Consider the following 19,635-nt stretch of genomic DNA (forward strand, 5'->3'; position numbering starts at 1 on the left):
GACGAAGAAAGAAAAGCTGGTGCGGCGACACGTGGCATTAGAATCAAGCGTACGATGAGAAGATGATGGCTTAGCATCCGTTGATCATCCAACTTGAAGATGAGATCATGACAAACAACACCACCCACGGACAGCCCAGCCAAACGATGGATTATGGAAAAAAGAGCGAACGAGCGAGTGAGTGAGTGAGTGAGAGAGAACTCAAAAAGACAGATAGAGAGAGATTCAGATTAAAAAAAAAAAGAGAGAGAGCGAGAGAAAGAGAGACTTAAATTTGAGGGAAGAGAGAGAGAGGAAGCGCAGTTGCAGAGAGAGAGAGAGAGAGAGAGAGAGGGGTATGGCGGCGTCACACAGAGAGAGAGAAAGAGACAGACTTTTTCTTAATTGCGTTTGTGGGTGTGTGTTGTCTTAAATTAAATGCTTTCTTTGGAGGAAAAATAAAAGAAAAAAAAAACTGTGAAAGCAAATTGCAAAGCAAAGAGAAATAGGAGGCAAGGGAATTGAAAGCGCGAATAACGCTGCCTCTAGAACAGTTTTCTCTCTCTGTTCTTCTTCTTCTTCTTCTCCTTCTGCTCATCAGCTGATTTCCATTGCAATTCTCCCCAAAAAAAAAAAACCCCACTTTCTTCTTCGTCTTATTAGAGCTGGCTCAGCAAATTATAGCATGTATATATAATATACCCAGAAAAAGAGGAAAGAGTTTTACCCATCTCTGATATGGATTTTCGGTCAACAGAATTATTAGCAGTAGTAATAATAACAGTAGTGCAGCAATGGCTGGGTTCTTCTCTTTAGGATCATCATCATCATCACCGCCACCAGGAGGATCAGGATCAGGATCAGGAAGAGGAGGAAGATTAAGATCATCGGGACCCACTTCAACAAACCCCGAAATTCCCCCACCGGAGAGCCTCTTCTGGTACAAGAATGACCAGGAAGTTCCGTCCTCCTACAAAACGTTCGAGCTCTGGCAACAGCAACAGCAGCAACAAGCTGAACAACACCACCACCAACATCATCTCTTCTACCGACACCAGCAAGATCTCTACTCCTCCGCGGCGGCGCTAGGGGTGGGGCCCAGCTCGATCAACGCCGGCGGCGTGTCGGATGAGTCGTCATCGAGATCTGCGTTCGTGATGATGAGGTCATCGACGTCTTCCGGAGGAGGCAGTGGTGGAATCAGTTGCCAAGATTGTGGGAATCAGGCGAAGAAGGACTGCATCCACATGAGGTGTAGGACTTGTTGCAAGAGCCGAGGGTTCGAGTGCTCGACCCATGTAAAGAGCACATGGGTCCCAGCTTCCAAACGAAGAGAACGACAACATCAGCTTCTGCAACAACAACAACATAACCTCTCTTCTGAAGCCATGATTAACGAACAAGGTGGTGAAATTCAGGTTCATCCCAAGAGGCAGAGAGAGATCACTACTAATACTTCTCATCAGATTGTTTGCCCTACTACTACTGCTCGTAATTTGCAAACCAACATTACTACTACGTCAGGTACTACTGCTGCTGCTACTACTATCCTTTGTGTTGGAGATATATAGAGATAGAGCAAAAGGTTTTTTTTTTTTTTTTTCCTTTTCTTTTTCATGTGGTGATGATCGATTGCGTGTGTAAAGAGATCAGGAAATGGATCGCTTCTCCATATACTACAAACCACACCCCATATGATCATCATCAGCTTTTCTTTCCTCTTTTTTATCTGTCGTCTCCTTTTTCAAAACACTGTTATTTGGTAATTCTGACGACATAGATCTCCAGGAATGACACTGTTCTTCCTTTCCCTTCATCTCTCTCTCTCTCCCTCTCTCTCTCTCTCTCTCTCTCTCTCTCTCTCCCTCTCCCTATCCCTCTCCCTCTCTCTATCTTTTTTTCGAGTGTTGATATCTGTGTATGATCAGCATGTGTATATCATGTGCTGCTACCTTCTTTTTTTCGCGTGTTGATATCTGTGTATGATCAGCATGTGTATATCATGTGCTGCTACCTCTCCAATATGCGCCATTTTTATACACATAGACAACCATATTATTACTTAATCATTTATTTATTTGTATGTACTGTAACTTGTAGGGTTGGAAGTGGGAAACTTTCCGGCGGAATTGAGCTCAAACGCGGTGTTCAGGTGCGTGAGGGTGAGCGCGGTGGAGGAGAATGATGATCAGTATGCGTATCAGACGGCTGTGAACATCGGAGGACATTTGTTCAAGGGAATTCTATACGACCAAGGTCCGGAAACCAACTACAGCAGTACTTCTAATATGCAGGCTGCTGCAGCCGGAGAAAGCTCCTCCGGCGGAGTTCAGCCGTTGGATCTCATCACCACCACCGCTGCCTCTCAAGCCACGCCGTTTGATCCCTCGTCTCTATATCCCCCTCCGCTCAACACTTACATTGCCGGTACGCAATTCTTCTTACCACCAAGATCTTAGAGAAAAAGAAATTACATGAAAAAAAAGGAGAAAGATTTAATCCTCTCACGATCTCTTTCTTTCTCTCTGTCTGTGATTTCTTTCTTTCTCTTGACCAACTTTTTTTTTCCTTAGATCATATTGTAGTACATTTTGACACCCAATGAACTAGGAGACTTGTTATAAGTTAAAAAGAAAGGTGAACGAGAGGAAATGATGATGAGGATTATGATGTTTTTTTTTTTTTTTTGGTGGAAAAAAAGAGAGAACTTCTTCAATGGTTATATTTGAATAGAATTAATTCTTCTTTCTCTCGTTATTAAAGATCCCAGATAGTTAATTATACCATATTATTCGTGGTCATATGATTGTAGTATAATATATAATAATCTGGTTATTTGATGTGATTTTGTCCTTGTTATTATTATTTTTAATTTCCTTCTCTTCTGGAGTTGAAAATCCACTAGCTAGACTAGTCTTTTCTGTGTGGTTTTGAATTTCGAAGCTGCTTTTTCCCTGTTTAGCCGTATGTTTGCCGGTTTGAAATGGGAAATGGGAAGATTACAATTGGTTTCGTATTTTGTTGGGCAAACTATACATGTGTGTGTTATACACACACACAAGACCAATTCTTTTTTCCTGTTATTATGGGCATTTGGGCGGTCCAGCCATGCATGAGAGCATTCAAGTCCAAAAGGTTATAGGAAATTTCTCTCTCTCTCTCTCTCTCTCTCTCTCTCTCTCTCTCTCTCAACTTCTGTAGGATACAATATTTTCTGCGTGAACATGCAAAGATGTGACCTTTGTTGTCAAAATGGGAAAGTATATAGTCTTGGTTTAATGGACACAATGCTTGATCATTTTCAAAAAAAAAAAAAAAATGCTTATTTCTGTATGCAATATTAATTAAGTGTATACATATAGATACATATAACGTTCCTTGCTAATTTTATATATAAATATATAAATTTATATATAGAATATGGAAATAAATTAATTATACTAGAAGATTTAAAGGGCTTTCATTTCGTTAGTGAAGCATCTAATCTATAAATGACATGTTCTCTTTTTGCATGCATTAATGGCTTTGCGATATCTCATTTCCCAATATGCATAGATAGAAGTCTTTAATCAACATAAAAATAGTTTAGCCGTTGCTTATTCTCATTAATGCTTGCACATCGTGCAACTAATTAGTAAGCATGCTTCTATGTGAACTATTTGTGTGTTATATATGTGTAAGCTCGCATATTTTGTATGAATATACTACTCCTGTAGGAACTGCAAGATATGATGATAATTTCTTTCAGGAAATTAAATCTAAATCGGTATTAGGGGTAAGCACGATGCTGGTTATTATTACGACTAACCTAATATTTTACTAATAAATATGTTGTAAAAAAGCTATTAGATTCGACAAGTATTAAAAAAAAAAAGAACGCTAATTAAGTAAATAGTAGTGACTCTATCCTCTGATCAGATTCATATATATAGTTTGATTTAGGGCTGACACACACACATATATATAAATATACATTATGCAGTACTGAGTTATTTGAGATCACATCCCTTCATTTCTATCCCAACAGTGCAATTAATCCCTTCAGAATTTCATAACCACGTAATACTTATTACTAAGAAGGATAGTTAATTTCCAAGCTTCATCAACAAGCTCATAGATTTCCAGCGCCTATTAGATACCTTATTTCACCACTAAGTGAAATAAGAAAGCGAATAGATGTATTAATGGAAGTGAGTTTATTTCAACCCTTACTATTAGAAAGCTTCTCAAACTTTAGTTTGTATTATAAAATTAAATATTAATATCACTATAACAAATCAAAGAATTAAGCTCCCTTCTTGAAACTATAAACATGTTAAGCATTTATGGTCGTCGTATATTTCTTGTAATTGTACGTGCATAAGAACAAATCTTCGCTAGGACATGTTTTTGGCTTCATTAAGTGGAAAAAAGTGAAATTATGATAGTTTTCTTTCGCATTTTACTTTTTTTTTTTTAAAGGAAAACTCTGTTGTTATTTGTTTACGATAGTTTTCTTTCGCATTTTAATGTACAATTATTTTTACGCATATATCGTGGAGATCAACTCCAACCCAATAAACTAGCTATGATACTGAATAAAGAATCCAACTTAACATTTCACTTGCAAATTAAAGTAAATAATGTTGTACATATATAATAAAAGAGGGGAAAAAAGGCTAATATGTGATATAATTAGCTTGGTGGAAGTGATTGCAATATGTGTGTTTATATCTTTATAGTATTGTGTATTGCAGTTGACAGGGAAAAATTTGAAGAAAAAGAAAATAATTAGTTAAAGCCCTAGAAGAACGTCGTACTTTAGCTTAATTTTGGTAGTTGTATTTGTACATTTGATCAAATCTGTGTTTCGGTTTGTAGTAGTGTATGTGGGAATTGGGGTTAGTTGCGAACCAAACGAATTTCTTTTCTATATCATATTTAGAATTAGCTAGTTTTAGTTCAATTCAGTTGTCGAGAGTAGTAGATATTCAAACTAAATAATTTATATACGAGGCAATTAATTTCTATACTGTTTTAGCTTTTTACAGCTAACTTTGTATGATCGCTTTCCTTTCCTTCCCCCCCCCCTTGAATTTGAGTTAGAAAAAACAAATGTAAGAAGGGGTAATTTCTAGGCAGAAATCAGTAAGGTGAATGAAAAACATATACATACATACATTTATGTATATATATATATATATAGAGAGAGAGAGAGAGAGAGAGAGAGAGAGAGATCAAGAAAAAAGAGCAGAACGAGACAAATTAGCAAAGAAGCATGATAACATGAATCAGTTTAAACCCGTATGCAGTGTTTATTATTTACATCATTTATCTTCGTATTTATTTATTTTTTATTAGTCACTATCCTATATCAGTCTAGTCTGCAGACGATGATTCATGGTAAATTTCTTGTAGAGGAAAAAATAACCAGAACTACAAATCGATCGTTAATCAAATATCTCTTTTTGGTAATATCTATAAATCTATATGTACCAGCATCAGTACAAGCACTACTATACTTAAAACGTACGAAACAGACAAATTATTTATTACATGTCATGTGAAGTGTATCAGATGATCATCGTGGGTTTGAAAGGGAAAACAATTATTTATTTATTTTTTAAAATTAATAAGACAAGTTATAAGTTCATTACTTAATAAATCACCGTATTCCTAACTAGATTGCATTTACATAAATACACTTCTTAGTTATTTAAATTTAAAAAAAAAATGTTGATAAGTAAAAAAATTACTCTACCAATATATAGCTTTGGACCCTTTAGTTTTTATAAAATCTTCTTAAGTTTATTTATTTATTTTAATTCTAATATTATTGAAATTTGACAATCTATTATTAAGTAGTAGTATAGGATAGCATACACATATCATAGAATTCTTCTTTTAATTATATCGTAGAATTCTTCTTTTAATTTTTTTTTTTATGTTTAAAAAAAATTAAAAGAAGAATTCTATGATATGTGACTAACAAAGAAGCAGAACATGCATAGATTTTCGTGACTACATGTATATTTACATATTATATTATAATATATACACATACACACACATACATGACATGTGAGATAGCATGGGTCCTTTGGTGATCTTTATTGAAGTCTTATCAACTCAGCTGCAACCTTGTGGAATATGCAATGTGACATTTCATACGTTCTCTTCATCCTAAGCAGCTATTCCTCACATAATCCCACAAATAGTTACGTATTTTATTGTTCCATTTGTCTTGTGACTATTGTTCCAATTATCACATCTAAATTTCAGTCGTGAATATTGAATTCTTCTTTGGTATATAATGCCACGTTAATATTCTTCTATTTATACTTCCATATTTATTAACACCCCATGTGCTGCTAATTCCATTGGAAAACCGACCAAATTTTCTCCACGTTTTTATTAATTTCAAAGCTTTTTTACCCTTTTTTACCCTTTTTTATTATTTATTATTTTTCTTTTTGGGGTTGGACAAGGATAGTAGGTGGTGGTTTACTCCACCACATGTTTAGGGGTTAAAAGACAAAGTAAATTTGTCACAGCAGTGTACGGTGGCACTATAATACAGCTGTTTGTTATGCTCTCTTTCCCAGGAAAGGCCATTCATTAACTTAAAGCGAATAATGTTAAGTTATTGTAAATATACTTATTAGACTACCAAAAGTAAAAGTTTTGAATAAATTCTTCTAAAACGTGAATGGATTAATTAATAAATTTGTTCAAGAAGATTTTAAACTCCCTTTCCCAATGCAAAATCAAAATTATGGATTCGACTTTATCTAAATGGTGACGGCCTTCCTTGTTCCTCTTTTCCTCCATATTAATAGACTTCCACTTTTCTCGGATTCTCATGTTTCCTTTAGCAGCACAAATTAAGAGGAATAATTACAATAATGTTCTCTTTTATTATTTTTAACAATTTGGAATACCATTCTCCTTCAGCAACTTCTACTTGAAGTTGTCTTTTTTTATATATATTTTTTCACTTGTTGAAATTATAATATATATATGTATAATTGTGTGCGTATATATATACACTTTTTTATATTTTATTGTAGTTTTAGGTAAATAACCACTTCAACGACTTCCGGAAAATAAAAAAGAATCAGTTCGTTAACATTTTTCTCCTTTTTAAGGGGAAAAAAAGACAAATAACGGTTGTAAAACGTATTTTAAGTAAATGTTCTTAGTTTTATTAAATTTAAATAATATATATTTTTAAAAATAAAATAAAATAATCGATTTTTGGTAAACCATTGATTGATCTTGATAAATTATTGTTTAATTAATTATTGATTCACCAACATATGTTTTAAGTTATAAATTTTCAACCATTTAGATTATTAATATTTTAATTTTTAGGTAAATAAACATTTTCCTAATTCAAGAAAACAGAGAACGTTTTCAAAAATAATACTTTATTAAAAGGGTCATCTGCACATATGAGAAAGAAGTATAATTAAAGAAAAAACTTGTACATAAATATTTCCTTCAACATTACTTGTGCATATAAACTAACCCTAGCGTATCCAAAATCCAAAACTAGAGCTAAAATCACGAATTGTAATAAACAGGAACACACCTTCATTAACTTGAACATATCCACAACATAAACCTGAGTAATTATTATGTTAATTATACTGTGAGTAATTAGTAAGAGTAAAGATTATTGAAACCCACCTGAACAATTCTCTCCCAAATATGCAGTACTCCTTCGGATTCATAGTACTCCAAACCCTCATCCAACAGAAGCTTAAACGACAACTTTTGACTTCGGCTTTGCCTCGGACTTTCTTTGTTGGCCGGTTTGCTCTATAAAATGTTAATTTATACATTTTTTTTAAGTTATGGGCAACCTTAAAACACAAAGCTAAAAGAGGGTTTTGCTTTGAAAGTTGAAAACAATATGTGTGAGCGCATCAAAACACTCAACACCAAAATTTTGAAAAAAAAAAGAAAAGAAAGAGAGAGATGTATATATATAGAGAGAGAGAGAGAGAGAGAGAGAGAGAGAGGAAAGAGATCCATACATCAAGGGTAGAAAAGGGATCTGAAATGGATATCACTCCAATCCATATACAGAACAACTAGAGCCATTCAAAACAAGTAAAGAAGTACTCTTGGGGTTATGGTATTAGGGCATTATAGGGTGGTTAGCATTTTCAGTTGGGAAGCAGTAGGGTGAGCCCAAGAATGGAGTTTTAATGCACTATACTAGTCACTACAATTTGAAAAGTTATTTTTCTTTTTTTTTTTTTTTCTTTCTTGTGGGCATCATTTGGTGTGGTCCCAAAAAACAAGGTCCTAACTGCAAAAGGTAGCTTTGATGAAGTAGTGTAGTGTAGTAGCTGTTTTCAAAATCCTATTTGCTTCTGAGAAAGTAGGAGACAGCCTGTTTGGAGGAACTGTGTTGATGAATGGAAAATTGGGTTTTTGTCAATTTCTTTTTTCTTTTTTCTTTTTGGTTGTAAGACAATTTTCAGCTCTTGTGTTGGCAAAGGAAGGCTGCAATTTTAGGGGGGTTGTTAGATCAGCTGTGTCTTTTAAGCCACATATATATGTTTTTCGGTACCAAGCTTTGTAATTGTCTGATGAATCGTCTCTTCAATGGGTCAGCGTTATATTCTCTGGTTTGCAGGATTAATTATGATGATCTAGTCAAGTCAGTCTTTATTATTGTTCTTACATTCCACCGAAGGATGTTTGGTCGAAAAGCCAATTTTGCAACATGTTATATGAGAAAGGAAAAAAAAAAAAAAAAAATTGAAGAAATATAGGAATGAAATTAGCTAAAAGTGAAGTGAAGAGAGAGTGGAAAAGAAAACCCACACGCTAGTTTTACAGCAAACTGACCATTTAACAACTTTCGTTGTTTGTTCCTAAAGTTTGTCCAGTTTTTTCTTGTACGTTAATATATCTGCACAACGTCGTGGGGGAGCTTTATTTTTTATTCATTTATTTTTAATTTTTTGAATTTTATGATCTTTTTGAGAAAAAAATTAAAGAGAGAATTCTTCTCTATAATCTACCTTCTGTGTATACGGTTTCTTATCTATTAGACTGTAGTCAGATCCTATAACACGATAATTACTTCAAACTTTTTAGCCTATATATAATGCGTTGCATTTTAATAAACCTTAAAAAAGAAATCCAAAGTAATAACTAGCTTGAGCACTATTATGCATACCTTGTGAATTGACAAAAGTCTCGTCTCTTTTCCTATTTATTTTAATTCTGCGTATAATGTTGCAGACATCTTTAATATATATGTGGAAGCTACAATGCAATGTGTTGTATAGTAGGGTAATAAGTAGGAATTCGAAGAATCTCTTTCTCAAATGTAAAGCTCAGCTATAAGATCTCCCACAATCTGAGGAGAAAGAAAATAACCAAAAAACATTGGTTTCCACAAGTTAAAATAACAGGATTTTCTTTAAAGTTTAAAGCTCCATATTGTCTGCAATAGAGTTTATAAAAGTTCTTGATAAAAAGAAAGTCGGTGCCACAACAAATATTTAGGTCATTAGGAGATATGATTGTCTACCTTGTAGGATGACTGGTTTAGATCGAGACCCTCTTAAGTACAGCGATCCCATCATGGGAAATTACCCAATTATTGTAGGCGCTCAAATTATTTACCTACCTTTTTTATGATCTTTCGTTAAAAGTCCAGCCACATATGCACTAGGTAATTATTTATATGTTTTACTTGGTCTCTCTTGATTCCTTTATCAAAAAAAAAAAAAAATCAAAAGTTTTAATTTTCTTTAAGGTTTATACGGTCTATAGTATGGTGTATATTTCCGAACATAAAATCTGATTAAAATCATATAGAAAAAGTATGCAAACTAGCAAGCTGATAAAAATTTGATAACTTCAAACAATGCCCTACTATTAAGATTTCTTCTTCATACCCTACAATAAAATTCTATTTTGTTTTTTCCTTTACACGCGGATGGTAGGTGCCATAAGCTTTTCTTGGTATAACCAGTTCACTAATAACGCAATTTGCTGTTGTCTTTGCTTTTCTGCGCAAGTTGATGTCTAAGACCATCTCTAATATAATGACATATTTAGTTACGCATAATTAGTATAGACATAAATTGGAGTAGACAAGATTCAGAGTATGTAAAATTTAGAGTGAGAAATCAGAATCAGAATAACTTATTTACTTGGTGAAAAGATTCAGAATCTAAGTCACTCTAAATTTCATGATTGCATTTACTTACGCTCAGAATCAGAATAAAATAGTGTAAAAGTATTAATATACCCTTAAGTCAAATTATATTTTTAATTTAAAAAATAAATTGCGTACTTATTATATTAAAATATTTAGTGTAATAATAGGGTAATAAAATAATAAATATAAATTGTACAATAATTTAAAAAATAAATTGTTAAAATTTAAATAAAAATAAATAATAGTGTTAAAAAATTAAATATATTATTAATTTATTAAGCAAATAAAGTACATATTTATTATACTAAAATTAACAATAGTTAAACTAATATTATAATATTAGGCAAATAAAATAATAAGTATGTTGTAATTATGATTTTTTGAATTTTATATTTATAAGTATAATTGGGGTATGATAGTAATTTAATATTAATATCAAGAATAAGAGTTTCAATTCCAATGGGAGTGCCAATCTCATTCCTCAATCCAAATTGTATATTTGACATCAAAAGTGCAATATGATAAGTTATTTTTATTTGTACTCTAATGCATAATGCTATTTCAAATGCTAAATCTGTTCTTCATAAATAATTGAACTTTAAAAGTTGTAGATTTATATTTTTATTTTTAAAACAAAATACAAAAATTATAATGATTAAAAGAAAAAATAAACGCATTAACAATTTGCCATATGCTATATTTGATTGTAAATTTAACACAACAAATGATATTGTATTGGAAATTGTTTTTCAACACTCAAAATGCTATATTTGCTATTGAGACATCACTGCTCTAACACCGAGAAATCAATTTAGGTGGAGAAATAGCTCTCCGCTTCTCAATTCTGTTTCATCTTTTCTTCCAATTTTGCTCTAGGATGAGTAGGCCTTAAATGTTATTCATTCTTTTAGATATGCTTGTTTTTCTTGTACTCCGATAATTGTACCTCATTTCTATGATTATGTGCACTCAACCTTTTGAACAGCCCCACCTTGGTTGGGCCTCTGCCGTAATCAGCACGGTTCTCCTTATCAACCAAGTCAGTTTACCATTTTGAAGATTCAGTGGAACTCAGTAGGGAAACAATGATATCTGAGGAAAAGAAGGTTCAGACTTTAAACTACAAGGTCTCCTTCCGAGTACGGAAAGGAAGCATATTGGTCACAGTCCCTCCCTAATTAGTTAAGAGAAAACACACAATTTTAGTAAAATCTATAACCCAAATTTTCTTTTGAAGATGCACGTACGTCAGTTTGGAGCCCTTGCCGCAACGTGACATACATAATAAACCTTTACAAGCAAAAGCTCTCGCAGAAGTACATATAAACTACACCAGGAAGAACACGAGTAGAAGCGAAGCATGTCCTTTCAAAGTTTTCGTCAATTCTCATTCCTTAAATTTGGAAGAGCCTTAACCTGATGCAGTTCCTCAGAAAAATGGGACAACTATATGACATATCGCGCGGGTCTTCGCTGCTCCCTCCGCGCTGGAAGTACTTTCGTCAGTTATAACCTAGTATTCGGCACGGTATTCACCGAGGACCAGAAGATGTGCGGGGTTTCCCCTTACTGGAGTTGAGGTGCTGGGTGACAAATATGACTCCCATTACAAGTATTAGGCAACCAACCAGGGTGCTGAAGAAGAGGGCACCTGGCTGCCTCGTCTGGACAAGACCATAAACCCCAGTGGAGGTCACAAGAATAAGATCGGTAAGCCCATCGTTTGAGAAGTCCTCTGTGATCAGGGCATGTGTAGGTGTTGCCGGAAGATCTACTGATGCTAAAATACCACCTCCAGGAGAAATAACAACAGCTTCTTGCTCTCCGGCAGCAAGGATCACTTCTCTATTATCATGAACTCGCAAGGAGAATGCCTTCAGTGTAGGGACCACAGTACCAGCTTCCATCATCCCCGAAGGAGATGGAAGATTTGACCATGTAGCACCTGTCGAGAGGTGCCACTGCCAAACAGCACCATGTCCATGTAATCCTGGGGAGTATGATGTTACCTGGAAAAAAGAACACCACTCGTAAACGAACTACCCCAAAAAATAAAAAAAATAAAAAAAAAAGGAAAAAGAAATCTGTCCCCTATACACTGAAGGCTGAAAATAGGAATCTCGTAGGCCCATGAAAGATAAGCATACCTCCCCTCGATTCGTCAAAAATACAACGTCGCCATGGCTTCCCTTGCGATGCCTATGGCCATCACGTCTTGGAATGAGAATGGGCGTTGCCACTTCCAAGGAAGCTACATCTTGAGCTCGACCGAAGTGTCTAGTAAATTCTGGATGCTGGAATAAGTTAAACGGGGAGTGGTGACATATAGAGGCATTGAATAGCTGTTCTCGCACTGGTACACCAGAGGTTGCAACAGCCCAACAAGGTCGAAGCACTTCCATAGATCCACTAACAACAGTCTGCTCTGCTCCGTTTCCACCTACCGCCTGCAAAAGGAAAATGTTCATAATCTGTCATTTGGATATCAAACCATTATACTTTGATTCAAAGAACTGTATTATTATTACCAATTTTTCATACCAGTATCAGGGAGAGATATGTTAAACTAATAAGTAGCTATACTAAGATAAAATTAAAACGCAACCAAAACTTATCCATGCTTTATGTTTTCTGGTATCCATAAATGAAAATAGAAAACTAGCATTTCTTGTGGCTCTTGCATTGCAGAAACCTATTGTAACATGCTATGCAGTTTTTCTTTACACCCAAATTAGCCATGTAATTACTGAAATACTAACAACTTAAAGTAGATAGCAGAATTATTTAACAACGTGCATACACGTCAACACACCTCTAAAGATTGATAAGTGAACAATTCAAGTAATCAACCTTATTTTTTAATAATCACCCAATTCCAAAATACATTGATGCAGAAATTCACAAGTCGATTGGGTTGTAAGATCTTTAGAAGACCAACCAAGATACACAAGGAAGAAAAGTATGGACCTGGACGTGATCTAGGACTCCATCACCATTAATATCAGCATGAAGGCCACCTTCTTGAAGATGAAGCTGGCAAATCAACAAATTTTCATTCATGAATGAAGCAGATTATCTCAATATATAAATACTAAAGAGAGAAACTTGGCCATTTAAAGTAGGCTGAGAGTGCAGAAAATATGAAGACAACTTTTGGGTGGCAGTCTTTTTGATAAGAGACAAGGTTACAACTTACCTTACAAACAGTCCGACCAGTTGCCAAATGAACAGCTTCTATTCCTTCTTTCTGATGAGCCACAACAACATTAGGGAGCCACCAAAGCTGAGTGTAGTTTGTTATGGTAGGAATATATTGTATTGGCTGCGCCAAAAAAAAAAAAAAAGGATTAGGAATGGCAGTCACAATGCAAAATAAGAAACAGGTCTTGCTGACAAATCTTACCTTCTTAAATTTTGCTGAACCAGCACGCTCTGTTACTTTGCCAATTAAGTTTGGAATTTTCTTTGTTGAGTCCTTCCCTGGAGGATGGTTTTCCTCGGGCTTGTTAATAGGTAGGGTTATAGACTTCCCAGGTGTTTTCTTCAATGTTTTCCTTTTGTGCCTTCTGAAGTGTGCTAGTTTCAACACAGTATCTTCTCTCCTGTCCTGATAATAAATTATGAAATGTCACAAGTCATTCATCACAAAAGGGGGAAGAAGAATACTTTGAAAAAGAAAATAATGGTTCAACTTACCCAATGATGTGGCATAATTCCAAGAATTGATTCTCTGAATTCCCTACATTCAAACTACAACTCAACAAGTTTCAGCCTTTCAGGGAGTTGATCTCAAATAAATAAAAGAAAAGCAATTTTTTTTTATTTTTTATGAGGAGTATGTGCGCATGTCAGACAGAGAATCTGTAATCGGAGCTTATTCATGCAACTTCAGGATAAACGATCCTCAAACTTGAATTTTAACATCGAGGTGCACACATTAAATCATGCCAAGTATATATAAGCACAGGTATCATGCATCAGGTATTGAGTAACAGCAGCTCGGAGATTATAATTCTTTTTCATGTATACATAAATATATAAGCTTCACAGCACACCTCTCCTGGATGACGGCTATTAAGAGCTTGAGCATCAAGCTTGTAGTTATGCTGTGGAATTATCTGAGACGCATCCGAAGAATGTCCTTCAACATGCTAAACAAAAATAATCCTGAGATTAGTAATGTGAAAAGTATTACTTGCGCCAAAAAAAAAAAAAAAAAAAAAAAAAAACAAGAGAGAGTTGGGGGTAGGGGGGTGGTGAAGAGCATCACACCCTTTAGGCTGTGTAATGTAAAAGCACTTTGTAACTAGATCTAGATGCTGACATGAAGAGTTCAAAAAAGGTTCACCCAATTCTATGATGTTCAAAACAAATATGGATTCCTACTGAAGGAAAACTTACATACTAGAGGCTCAAAGTAATGAAATCAGAAAATAGAGTCCTTACATATCTAAACATATTTTCTTCATCTAGCTAATAAATCCGAAAAATCTACAAAGAGACACAGTAAAAAAGAAACGTATGAAGTATCATTCAATTACAAGCTGGGGCTCACAAAAATATGGCAGCTAGCTGACACATGAATGCACTAAAGCCTAATATAGAATACTACTAAACAGTCATCTATCAGAAACGCAATTCCTCGAGATACAGGAATTGACCGTAGTTCACCACAATTTTACTTGTAACATTCAGCAAGAAGGAAGCATGATATAAAGCACATACAACTCAAGTAAATTATGTTCTTGAAATTCAGGTTTGTTGCTCAGTTCTAACCAATTGAGATCATCTTCATAATATATTTTTTTTCTTTCAAGAATTCAATAATAAAAGACTCACCTCATTCCTTCCTTGCCATCTGACAACACCAGAGCCACCAGCAAATGCATAAAACTTAAAATGGCGTGAATCTACAGTTCCTGGATTTTGAGATGACTGCACAAGTTGTTAAAAATAAAGGATTAGTAATAGCATAAAGATGGCTGGAGGAAGAAACCAATAAGGAAAGGCATAGAGATGCTCTTACGGGTACCATATATTACTAACTTGCCATATATTGAGGGGAAAGTCTCCATGATAAGTTAAGAATGTGCAAAATCTAATTGATATTCCAGAGGCAAAATACAACCATAATATTAGTGGAGTATCCGTTTTAGGTTGCAGAGATAAACGTCCAAAAAGAAATGCATGTCATCTAAACATCATGGATAACTTGCTCTCTCATTTATTTTCTCTTCCGCTTATTAAATGTACATATTTCACTAATGGTTTGATGGTGTAATATTTGACGCTTTACTTGGGCATACTCTGGAAAGGAATTAATCCTAGAATTTTCTGTATCAACTATCAAGGTGAAAATCCATCATGCTGCAATCAAAACTCAAAACAGTTTTTGCAATATTACCAAGGGTGAACATTTTCTGAGTTTGATAATGACCTAATTACTATCACCTTAGTAATTGTCAATTTAATGAGAGAATAAATCTAGTTACAGAATCTGCATACGACATACCACTAAATAGATATAAACTAAACGTCAAAAAGAAGAACAACAAAAAAAGGCCGTACCTCCTTTTCAGTGTCGCTTCTTCCGTGCTGCTCGCTACTCTTTTCCGCTGCAATATCTTCAAAGGGGTCCAAGAGAATCTAAAACAGCAACAAGTTATATTATTTTCCAATGATTGAGAATAAGAAATCACCAACACTTTTGTTTTTAACATGGCACAACTTTGATCGCTCAAAAATAAATAACAAAGAAAATGACCATATCTTATAAACCATAGAAAGGATAAAACCCATACATGAGGCTGAACTTCCATCCTTCCACCAACAATCACCAGTCCAGAATCCCCATGCTTCAAGGTATAATTACTAATTGAGATTGCTACTTCCCTATGGTGAGCATTATGTGGAAAATCCTCCTGTCAAGCAAATTAGCAATTTTTTAAGTGCAATCAAAACGACAACAATTCAACAACAAACACGAAACCAGCCACCAAAAGAGAAAAGGAAGAAAAAGACGAGGTCTGAAACCTGTAAATTATTCTCCCATAGCTTCTTGAGGTTAGAGTCGAAGCACATAACGGACCAACCCGACGTAACGACGACGAGGACCTGCTTCGGAGCTTTTCCCGGTCTAGGGCGCTCGATAACGCCGGCGACCATGGCGACGGCACGTCTCCCACTCGCGACGCGAACTTTGTCGGGCAAAAGGCTCACTTCTGTGAGCACGAGCGCATTGCTGAATCCTTCGTCCACGCGACGGCTGTGCGGCTCCAAAACCTGAGACTCAAACGCCATTATGACATCGCAAAACACAAAACCCTAGGACGGTATTACAGAGACTGAAAGAAAAAAAGAAAAAAACCTGGATTTTGGCGTCCTGAGTGGCAACGAGGACTTCTCTCTTACCGTCGCCGTTGAGATCGGCGACGATCGGCGGCGGGAGACGTCCGCCCTCGAACTTGATCGGGTACTCGTCGGAGAGATGCATCCACGCCTCTCGGAACGAGAAATCGCCCTCATGCTAAGATCAGAAAGTGGAATTCAATCACAGAACAAGTTGAATTGAAGATCCAAAATCTGGAATTGAGAGAGAAAGATTGAGAAAAACCTGAAGAGAGAAGAAGATGGCGAAAGCGGAAAGCATGAGAATGGCCAAATCTCGCTTCCTCATGGTTAGGGATTTTCGGCGAAAACTATGCTTTGATCTTCCACTTTCAGAACTCAGAAGAAGATGAATTGAATACTGAAAACTTCTAGAAGATTCGAGAGGGTAGACTTGCGCGAGGAGCTTCAATCGGAGAACGTAGAGCAGATAACGTAGCGCAGTTCGGTTGGAGTTGACTCCTGTTGCTAACCAGCCGGAGAGATTTTGCTTCGCTAATTACCGTTTGGCACGTCGTTTCTATTGGATGCGGAAGGGATGGCAATTCGTATTATTGTCGTGTTAAGTTCGTATCCAGTCATGTTTTTTTATTGACATTATAATTTTTAACACGAATATGACACCCATTTATAATTATGTCAGAATAAAAAATTCAAACGCAACTCTTTTATTAGAGTTAACACGAACACGAATCGGGTGTTGTCGTTTCGTGGATGGGCTCGAATCAGCCCAACTCAAACTCAAATTGTTGTTGCGGCTCAAGTAAGCGTTTGGGTGACTCAACTCAAAATCAAATTTGAGTTACAATCGAATTTACTCATGCAGATGGGAATTCAACTACTCCCTCAATTCCTATTAACTCGAACCTTTTCCTACAGTTCCCCTCCATGTGATGGTCCTAACTTTTTCCTCAGATTCCCCTGCGCTCCTGACTGTTACTTCTCTTTCTCATCTTTTCAGAAATTGCTCTCTCCTCTCTCGACTCCCATCATTCACAGAGATTCGTTGCCAAAATTTCAGAATTGAAAATTTTTTCTCCTCTGATGGTGAATCATATTCGCATATATGTTTCTTCTTATGAGGGAGGAACCTTTTTTGGCTTCTTCCCTCTGCCCAAAATTGCAAAAATAGCTGAGAAACGCAATCCTCGACGACCACCGTTGGCCGTTCTTTTGGGTAGATGTACCCGCAACCGGCGACGTAATCCCCTGCACCGCCGTAATCAGTGGAGCTTTTCCTGTAGTCGGTATCGGTGGTGGAGAAATTGTGGTAGGGCATCGTCATCACGATTGGGGTTTTTACTGGAGGAGCACCCACATTCATCCACCGGATCCAACTCGGTAAATTTGCTGACCCATTCTCTTTGTTTTTCCATTTCATCCACCATTCTTCTGTTGAAATTGTATATAGCCTATGTTCGTTACATAATACATTAATCGACTAGATGCCTTAAGAATTCAAGTCCAGCCATGAAATGTTGATGTTTTGGGTGTTAATATCGCTATATCTAACCAACAACACAATCTTCCGTAACCATAAAAGTGAAAATATTTGTAACATTGATTTGCATGGTTCAGATTTTTACCTATCTATATACACATACTATGGATTTGGGAAAGAACTTAAATGTAAGGCATAAGGTAAAGCAACGTTAAACTATAAGTGATGTTCTTTGATAAAGAAAAGAAAAAACAAACTGGTGAAGTCTACTTTGGTAAGAAGGAAAAAATATTACTGAGCTTCAAATTAGAATTCTCTTTTAATGAACTCTTGTGTTTGGATAAAAAGGAAAAACGAAGCTAGTTAGTTTCCTATGACTATGATAGTTTGATGTTGTTCCCTAAGGTATATCGGTAAAGCAATGAATCTTCTCATCCATATCTCTTCCTTCACTTTTTCCTCCAACCAAATTACATGAGGTAGTACCTTAATGGCTCACGTTTTAGCTTCTCCTTTTATGATGCATTAAGAGTTTGTCCTTTTATCATGGTTGTATATATTCAAAAGGCACATCTTTTAATCTGAGCCGCGTGTAATTAAAAGGGCAATAGCATCTGTCACAAGTATACAATTTGTTGGATTTGTTTGTCAGTTATACAACTGTGGAGATACTTTACTTGACTGACTATAGAGATATACATACATATGTTAGACATATTAATAGATACGACATGTTGAATATTCTAATAATGCTCATACCATTTCTCCGATCCTAATATTACTCCCTCCGTACATATATGTTGTGCAGATGAACTCCTTGCTCTTATTGGATTTAGTACTTTGGTAGTGATGATTTTTTTAGCATATCAGTTTCGTTGAAGCAATATCCTCTTGGTTTTTGGCATTTATCAGTTGCTACTGCATGTAATGAGGTTTTGTTGGATTGAATGTCATATGTTGTCGTTTGTTATTGCGTTATGACATATGCTTTTAAATCCCTAGCCTATTACTATGTGGTTTGGTAGCATAAGTGCCATCCCAGGAGGATAATGCTCTGAAACTGTGATGATATGATTATAACCAAATCTGAGCCAGTCAATATATTATGTACTTTAATCCTCTTTCTTCTTTGTTGTCGCATATGTCGCTTTGTTCTCGTGGTTGGTGGTCTTGCTTGTATGTAATAGATGCCGTGACGGAGTGAGGATGATGTGACCTTCTATTGGTTTGAGAAATAAAAAATCGCGCTTTTGACGCGCCTTGCGGAATACAATAAAAACAACAAGGGCCGTCAACTGGAATCGGTGGATTAGGAACAATGGGCGAAAGATTTGTCCCCAATTTTTTAATCACCTATTCCTCCAGGCCGCGTTAAAGAGGCAAAGGAACGACTAAAGAAAAAATTCAACGCAGAGCTCGCCCTTTGCACAAATACCGGACTAGGATGGGATCTAATCAAGAATAGCCCAACTTGCACTAGTGCTGGAACTTTGGACGGGTTGCTCGCAACCGCCAGAAAAAATTGAGTTTTTGTCTGAGCCCGAACCCGACTCGCCCGAAAAATTCAGGCCGCCCGCCTGAGCCTGAATTTCACCTTGAACGGGCCGCGGGCTTGTATTAGGCCGCCCGAGCCCGGCCGGGCCGCCTGAGCCCGGCC

General features: G+C 35.9%; 2 protein-coding genes across 2 annotated transcripts; one reads left to right on the top strand and one right to left on the bottom strand.

The window, feature by feature from the left end:
* Nucleotides 1-348: 348 nt before the first annotated feature.
* LOC21409452 (protein SHI RELATED SEQUENCE 1) lies at nucleotides 349-2,478 on the top strand. The gene is made up of 2 exons (XM_010115173.2): nucleotides 349-1,503; nucleotides 2,080-2,478. Exons 1-2 carry the CDS (start codon nucleotides 774-776, stop codon nucleotides 2,436-2,438), a joined length of 1,089 nt encoding a protein of 362 aa, XP_010113475.1. The 5' UTR covers nucleotides 349-773; the 3' UTR covers nucleotides 2,439-2,478.
* An 8,743-nt stretch (nucleotides 2,479-11,221) lies between these two features.
* On the bottom strand, nucleotides 11,222-17,090 carry LOC21409453. Its single transcript, XM_024177143.1, has 13 exons — nucleotides 16,764-17,090; nucleotides 16,518-16,676; nucleotides 16,184-16,432; nucleotides 15,952-16,071; nucleotides 15,719-15,796; nucleotides 14,990-15,085; nucleotides 14,206-14,301; nucleotides 13,847-13,900; nucleotides 13,554-13,757; nucleotides 13,347-13,472; nucleotides 13,118-13,183; nucleotides 12,298-12,597; nucleotides 11,222-12,159 (listed from the first exon to the last, which is right to left on the bottom strand). The coding sequence occupies exons 1-13, from the start codon at nucleotides 16,824-16,826 to the stop codon at nucleotides 11,683-11,685; spliced, it is 2,088 nt and encodes a 695-aa protein (XP_024032911.1). The 5' UTR covers nucleotides 16,827-17,090; the 3' UTR covers nucleotides 11,222-11,682.
* Between the last annotated feature and the right edge of the window lie 2,545 nt (nucleotides 17,091-19,635).

The sequence above is a fragment of the Morus notabilis genome, unplaced genomic scaffold, assembly GCF_000414095.1.
Source record: "Morus notabilis unplaced genomic scaffold, ASM41409v2 Scaffold184, whole genome shotgun sequence".
NCBI lineage: Eukaryota > Viridiplantae > Streptophyta > Magnoliopsida > Rosales > Moraceae > Morus > Morus notabilis.